General features: G+C 52.5%; 1 protein-coding gene across 1 annotated transcript; it reads left to right on the top strand.

Moving 5' to 3' along the window:
• Positions 1-1,059: 1,059 nt before the first annotated feature.
• Positions 1,060-6,153, top strand: LOC119354651 (potassium transporter 22-like). Its single transcript, XM_037621379.1, has 3 exons — positions 1,060-1,669; positions 2,209-2,550; positions 3,841-6,153. The coding sequence occupies exons 1-3, from the start codon at positions 1,306-1,308 to the stop codon at positions 5,760-5,762; spliced, it is 2,628 nt and encodes an 875-aa protein (XP_037477276.1). The 5' UTR covers positions 1,060-1,305; the 3' UTR covers positions 5,763-6,153.
• Positions 6,154-7,166: the final 1,013 nt, after the last annotated feature.

Consider the following 7,166-nt stretch of genomic DNA (forward strand, 5'->3'; position numbering starts at 1 on the left):
CGTTCTTGAGGTTGCAATCTGATAAATTAGGCGTCGTGGGGCATCGCTTTGGTTGGCTAATGCGTTTGGTGCCTCGCGCTAGCTAACCATTCCCCGGTGTGTCCACTCTTAACTAACTTGGTAGCCTGTCCTTGGCTAACTTCAGTTGAATTAATCTGGTAAGCAAGCACACTTGCTTATCGGGGAAGAACCTACAGAGCAATACCTGGAACAATTAATAAATAATCAATAAGCTAGCTTGCATAAAATCTCCATCAGAAATCTAGGACGTACTACTACAGATTAAGTGTTGAGTTGTTCAGAAAAAGGAAAGAAAAAAAGAGGATATGTCAGTGTTCTAAAAGGATACTGGTAATTTATCAAGGAAACTATAATGGCCTGTATGGCGCTTCCTGGGTACTACGTTCCTAGCTGAGGAAGAAGAGATTGTAAGAGCATAGTAGTGGGTTACTTGAGGAAAACAGAGCCATGTACAGATAAAGGCCAGACAGAAGAGAAACACCCCCGACTGAATCTTACCCCGAGGTCAATCAGTGGATCCGTCAGAAATGAAGGACGTATGCGTGTGGACGGAGAGCTACAAGAGATGATCGACGATCTTGCACCGCGGTCAATGAGTGGATCCAACATAGGTAGGTAGCGTTTTTCTCACTCGACGTAGGTACGTGCGGCGGACGTGAGGTCATGCATCTGAATCCAAGGCCTGTCTACGCGTGGTTGAATTCGTGGATCCACGCTGAAATGGACCGCGCGGTGATGGAAAGATATCGATTTTTGATTTCCTTTGGCGTAGCAACAGCTACATCAATGAATTGTGATCACACCCTTGTGGCCCGAGCCCGACGCTGACGCCATGAGCCGCGAAGGGTGATGGGCGAAAAGTAAGCCGCGGGCAGCTAGCCAAGCCAAGGCCATTGCGGGGACGGAATCTGTTGATCCATCAACGTCCATCTGAAAACGTATCCAGGTCGGGTCGCATAGCACAGCACCACGTATGTACTACTCCACATAAGTACTGTAGCAGCTTAATTAATTGCTGCCCTGCCGTTCACATACTCCAGCGATCGACAAGACAACTAGTACCGCGCGCTAACTCTAACCAGGGAGATGCCAATAGTAGTACTAGCTCATTATAAAAGGGAAGGTTGCATGGCGAGGCCATGAGAGGCTAGATCCATCCAGGAGCACAAGCTAGCTAGCTGGATATTGGCATGTTATTCCACGAGCTAATTAGTTACACACTTACTTCTTGGATCCTTCTCAACAATTAAGCTCAGTCATCTAGCCGGCTGGTAGCTAGGATCGATGGCTGAGCAGCAACAGAAGGGTGGTGATGATGAGGTGCTGGAGGTGGAGTGCGCGCTGGACATGCCGGAGGTGGTGCAGCGGCAGGACTCGCTGTACCGGGACGCCTCCCGGGCCGGCGGCGCCAGCCACCACGGCCATGAGCGGTGGGGCAAGACGCTGCGCCTCGCGTTCCAGTGCGTCGGCGTGCTCTACGGCGACATCGGCACGTCGCCCCTCTACGTCTACTCCAGCACCTTCACCGCCGGCGTCCGGCACACCGACGACCTGCTCGGCGTCCTCTCCCTCATCATCTACAGCTTCATACTCTTCACCATGGTCAAGTACGTCTACATCGCCCTCCGCGCCAACGACGACGGAGACGGTACGCACGCACGCAGATTTCCTTCCTCGCTTCATCTTCTTCCTCTTTCTTCTTTCTTTGTACTAGTAGATCATAGTAATTAGATTGCGCGACGTGTTACACGTACGTACGCTGCACCTAGCTAGCTAGCTATCTTAGCATGCAACAAATTGACGCAGCATCTGCATGTACCAACAGCTTATTTGGACCCCCGACCCAACGGCAAAATTGATCGTTTGGTGCATGCATGGTACACCACCGTCTCTTGTCGTCTCTTCCTAAAAACACAAGGTTTTCCAAACTCAAGTGGGTCAAGTGGCCGTACGTGCATGTGTTTGTTTGTTGTTTATTACTGTATAATTATTATTAACACAGAGCTACTACTAGTTGATATTGTAGTTAGTGATCAACGTGATACTTCTCATATTGTCCATCATATTAATATAAATAATCCTACGATCGAGCACATGCATGGGAATGTTTGTGGTGATTTTAGTTAGCATGCATGAGTAGATACCAAAGGCCCAAATTAAAGAGGCTGTTGCATGACATGCATGCAGGCGGTACGTTCGCGCTCTACTCTCTCATCTCGCGGCACGCCAAGGTGAGCCTGGTGCCGAACCAGCAGGCGGAGGACGAGCTGCACATCCTGGAGCAGGACGACCCCAAGTCCTTCAGCCGGCGGCGCGCCCTGGCCACGCTGCAGCTGGCCTCGCCGGCGGCGTACCGCGCGCAGCGGGTGAAGGAGCTCCTGGAGACGAGCAAGCCCGTGCGCATCTCGCTCTTCCTGCTCACCATCCTCGCCACGGCCATGGTGATCAGCGACGCCTGCCTGACGCCGGCCATCTCCGTGCTGTCCGCCGTGGGAGGGCTCAAGGAGAAGGCGCCGCACCTCACCACAGGTACGCACCATGCATATATTATATCTTTCAGTCTACCTTGTACAGCATACGTACGTACTAGCGCCTAGCTAGAGGCATCAATATCATACATACAACTCGATCAGCCGGCCGCGCGCCTATTGCTATGGGTAACAAGTGTGAACGCGATCGACGACCAGCTAGCTGGAGTGTAGCGTGGCGTGATCTAGATGCAACGCAGCATAGATAGAGCAGCGAGGAAAAGCAAAAATCATTTGAGGCGGGCATATTAATTGATGCGAGAAAAACAGCATACATCCGTCCATGTCCGCCATTTCTTTTTCCGATGGGTCAGTGTGTAGTATGTGGGCAGGTAGGTCTCTTGTAGTCCAGCCGTCCAGGCATGATTAAGTGAGACGACTTTGTCGATGGCGCCGTCGCCATCCAGCAGTTATCGGTCCATCGGTATGTATAGTTGTATATATAGTGGTGTTTACGCAGCCTCACTGCTATCCACACGTACGAGTACGAGTACAGGCTCGACAGACATACTAGTACCGACATCTACTGTGCTCCACCTCTTGTGTTCAGACTCGAGATGCACACACCTGAATATAATGTTCAACTACTGCATGCTACCTCACATGTACAGTAGATGTAGGGTACGTCTTGTCTTGTACTAAGTCGTTAACAGTCGACACCATCTTCTCCACGCAGTGATGAAATGGTGCGTGTGTGTTAACTTGTCACAAACATCAATAAATCTTGCATTTCAATCGTACATGATTCGGAGAACCGATCCATGGATCCCTTCCCTCTGTACGTAGTTTTCAGGATAGATAGGCTGTCACTCTCTAAACTCAAGATCAACAGTAAACTCTATTAACTATGCCGATACTTTTTCTTTGAGACGGTAGGAGTATCTCTATCGATACTTAACGGCGTGTGAAACCTCCAGGACACGCACTCTGAATCATTGCAGCCTCAATAAATGTTTGCAGTTATAATGGATGTGACATCCATCCATCGTAGTACTAACTTGCAAATCAGCATACACATTCATACGTTACGTATACGTACGACTACTCCAGGCTAGTAGTAGCTTACATGTTGGAGTAAAATGTTTTATCATCAACATGCATCTAGCAGCGTACCGAACTCTCAGGGATCTCATGCATGCATGCATGCATGCATGCAGATGATATTTTGCAATCAATCAACTCGGTAGTGGAGTAGAAGATTCAGTACCCTGTAGGGTTGGGTTAAAGAAATTAACAAGAACACCGCAGCACTGAACTGATCGACTGACGGACGGATGTTGTATGCATGCAGACCAGATCGTGTGGATCACGGTGGCCATTCTGGTGGCGCTCTTCTCGGTGCAGCGCTTCGGCACGGACAAGGTGGGCTACTTCTTCGCGCCGGTCGTCATCCTCTGGCTGCTCCTCATCGGCGGCGTCGGCGTCTACAACCTCGTCAAGCACGACATCGGCGTCCTCCGGGCCTTCAACCCCAAGTACATCGCCGACTACTTCCGCCGCAACAAGAAGGACGCCTGGATCTCCCTCGGCGGCATCCTCCTCTGCTTCACCGGCACCGAGGCTCTCTTCGCCGACCTCGGCTACTTCAGCATCCGCTCCATCCAGCTCAGCTTCGGCTTCGGCCTCGTCCCCTCCGTGCTCCTCGCCTACGCCGGCCAGGCCGCCTTCCTCCGCAAGTACCCGGAGGAGGTGGCCAACACCTTCTACAGGTCCACCCCGACGGTCCTCTTCTGGCCCACCTTCGTCCTGGCCATCGCCGCCTCCATCATCGGCAGCCAGGCCATGATCTCCTGCGCCTTCGCCACCATCTCCCACTCGCAGGCGCTGGGGTGCTTCCCGCGCGTCAAGATCCTGCACACCTCCAAGCAGTACCAGGGCCAGCTCTACATCCCGGAGGTCAACTTCCTGCTGGGCTTCGCCGCCTGCGTCGTCACCGTGGCCTTCAAGACCACCGTGGTCATCGGCGAGGCGCACGGCATCTGCGTCGTCCTCGTCATGCTCATCACCACGCTGCTCCTCACCGTGGTGATGCTCCTGGTGTGGAGGATGAACGCGTGGTGCGTGGCGCTTTTCTTCGCCGTCTTCATGGCGTCCGAGTCCGTCTACCTCTCCTCGGTGCTCTACAAGTTCCTGCACGGAGGGTACATCCCCGTGGTCATCTCGGCGGTGCTCATGGCCGTCATGATGGTGTGGCACTACGTGCACGTGAAGCGCTACAAGTACGAGCTGGAGCGCACGGTGTCGCCGGACAAGGTGCGGGAGCTGCTGGACGGCCGCGACCTGCGCAAGGTGCCCGGCGTGGGGCTCTTCTACACGGACCTGGTGCAGGGGATCCCGCCGGTGTTCCCGCACCTCATCGAGAAGATCCCGTCCATCCACGCCGTGCTGCTCTTCGTCTCCGTGAAGCACCTCCCCGTCCCGCACGTGGACATGTCGGAGCGGTTCCTGTTCCGGCAGGTGGAGCCGAGGGAGCACAAGCTGTACCGGTGCGTGGCGAGGTACGGGTACCGTGACCCGCTGGAGGAGGCCAAGGACTTCGCGGCCAACCTGGTGGAGCGCCTCCAGTACTACATCCGCGACGTGAACCTGTACGGCGTGGACGTGGACGCCAAGGCCGGCAAGGTGAGCTACCCGAGCTCGCGCTGCGACAGCATGGCCAGGTCGACCCGGCGCAGCAGCATGGCGATGACGATGACGATGCAGCAGCACTACTCGTCGGCGTCCTACACGGAGAGCCTTGCGCTGGCTCGGGCAAGGTCGACGTCGTCGGGGGCCACCGGGCGCATGAACATGAACGGCCTGATCATGATGCCGTCGGCGTCCTACACGGAGAGGGAGAGGCAGGGGCGGTCCATCTACGCGGAGGAGATGATGACGCCGGCCGAGTCCTTCTCGGAGCTGGCAATGCAGGTGGTGCCGTCGGGGCGGTACGCGGCGAGTAGCCAGCAGCTGTTCCAGGCGGCGAAGATGAGCCTGGAGGAGATGGCCAAGATCGAGGAGGAGCAGAGGTACATCGAGCGGGAGATGGAGAAGGGGGTGGTGTACATCATGGGGGAGAACGAGGTGGTGGCGCGGCCTCACTCCTCGCTGCTCAAGAAAGTCATCGTCAACTACGTCTACGCCTTCCTCAGGAAGAACTGCAGGCAAGGGGATAAGATGCTCGCCATCCCAAGAAGCCAGCTGCTCAAGGTCGGAATGTCTTACGAGATCTAGCTACCACTCCACCATTAGCGGACCGGCCTCGACACCCTCTACTACCTAGCATGCATGCAGCTGCGTATGGCCCCGGCCGGGTACTATTGGTTTCGAACGCTTGTGGAGGACCCATCGACCAGGAGGTTAATGTGAATTACGTACATGCGTGTGGATCAATGGCGCCACTTGCATATACTATATATGGAAGGATACGATGATCGTCCATCGATCAAGGCAGATACGTAGTATTGTATACTACTAAGGCGTACATAGCACCCTTGTATTGTAGTATATCTTTGTATTTGTAGGTTGATGTAATTCTTCTCCCCAGTTCATTTCATCATTTTTAGTTCACTGTGCGTGCATTAGGAATATGGAACTTTGCCTGGTGTCAGGTGGTTGTGAGTCATTTCGTCGGACGCTATGCAAAAGGGTGTCACTCGGCAAATCGCACATTTGTTGAGTTTCTTCCACATGGCCTGAATTCCTGTCACGTGCCACTCGACTAACTTATTTGTGTTCTTTAGTCTATAACTAGCCATACCCGCGCGGCGGCACGCCACGCCCCGTCGATACATAGTGTCTATAAGTGGTGTTTTTATTGTATGCAATAAATTTCAAATGAAAATAACAGTACTGTATGGATAAAGTTATATTCTAAAAAAAGAAAATAATATGCATAGAAGCAAACTGGAAGGCAAATTGGAAAACATGAATTTATTCATCACATGGTCAATATATTTTTGCAAAGTAGAAAGTACACATTGTCATTATCACACCAACAAGATCGAACACATTAGAGCCATTCATAGCTTATATCATTCTAGTGAGACCTCCCGGGTGATTGGTGCGTGCGATGAAGTGGTAGCTTTTGCATATTCTTGCGTACGATCTTGTTGTGGCTTAGCATGGTTGCATGAGATTACTGAATCACCAATATGTGGGCGGTGAGAATGCAATGGTATGATGCCTTAAATTTGGTTGCATATCTTTGCCAAGACCTTAGTCCGTCTTGTGAGCTCATTTCGCTGAGTAATTATTTGCTAGTTGTTGCTGCTCCAAACAATATGAACTGGTTTCTGTGCAAACTTGAAGTATGATGTATCAACCTTAGGGTGCATAATGGTTAAATTAGTTCATTTATGTTGAGGTTTCATTGTAAGACATGGGGCAGTGTGATGTCGATGATTTATGTTGAGTTTCCATGTGTTGTAAAAGGAAGTCTCACGTATCAACTCTTTGATTGTTTGACTGGTTGCTAGTTTTGGTTGCCGTGGCCGGTCGGGAGGGAGAGTGCAATCGTGTTACCGACGTCCTGTTTGTCCACAAACCACGCGAGAAACGCGTGTCCTGAGCGCGCGAGCCCCGCCCAGGATGTCCAAACCGCGCCAGAACGCCGCAGCTCGGCCACCGAGCTCGTCG

Source organism: Triticum dicoccoides, chromosome 2A, assembly GCF_002162155.2.
Source record: "Triticum dicoccoides isolate Atlit2015 ecotype Zavitan chromosome 2A, WEW_v2.0, whole genome shotgun sequence".
NCBI lineage: Eukaryota > Viridiplantae > Streptophyta > Magnoliopsida > Poales > Poaceae > Triticum > Triticum dicoccoides.

Coding starts and splice junctions, on each gene's coding strand:
- LOC119354651 (XM_037621379.1), top strand. CDS start 1,306: ATGGCTGAGCAGCAACAGAAGGGTGGTGATGATGAGGTGCTGGAGGTG. Junction 1,670..2,208: donor CGCCAACGACGACGGAGACG/GTACGCACGCAC, acceptor ACATGCATGCAG/GCGGTACGTTCGCGCTCTAC. Junction 2,551..3,840: donor GGCGCCGCACCTCACCACAG/GTACGCACCATG, acceptor GTATGCATGCAG/ACCAGATCGTGTGGATCACG.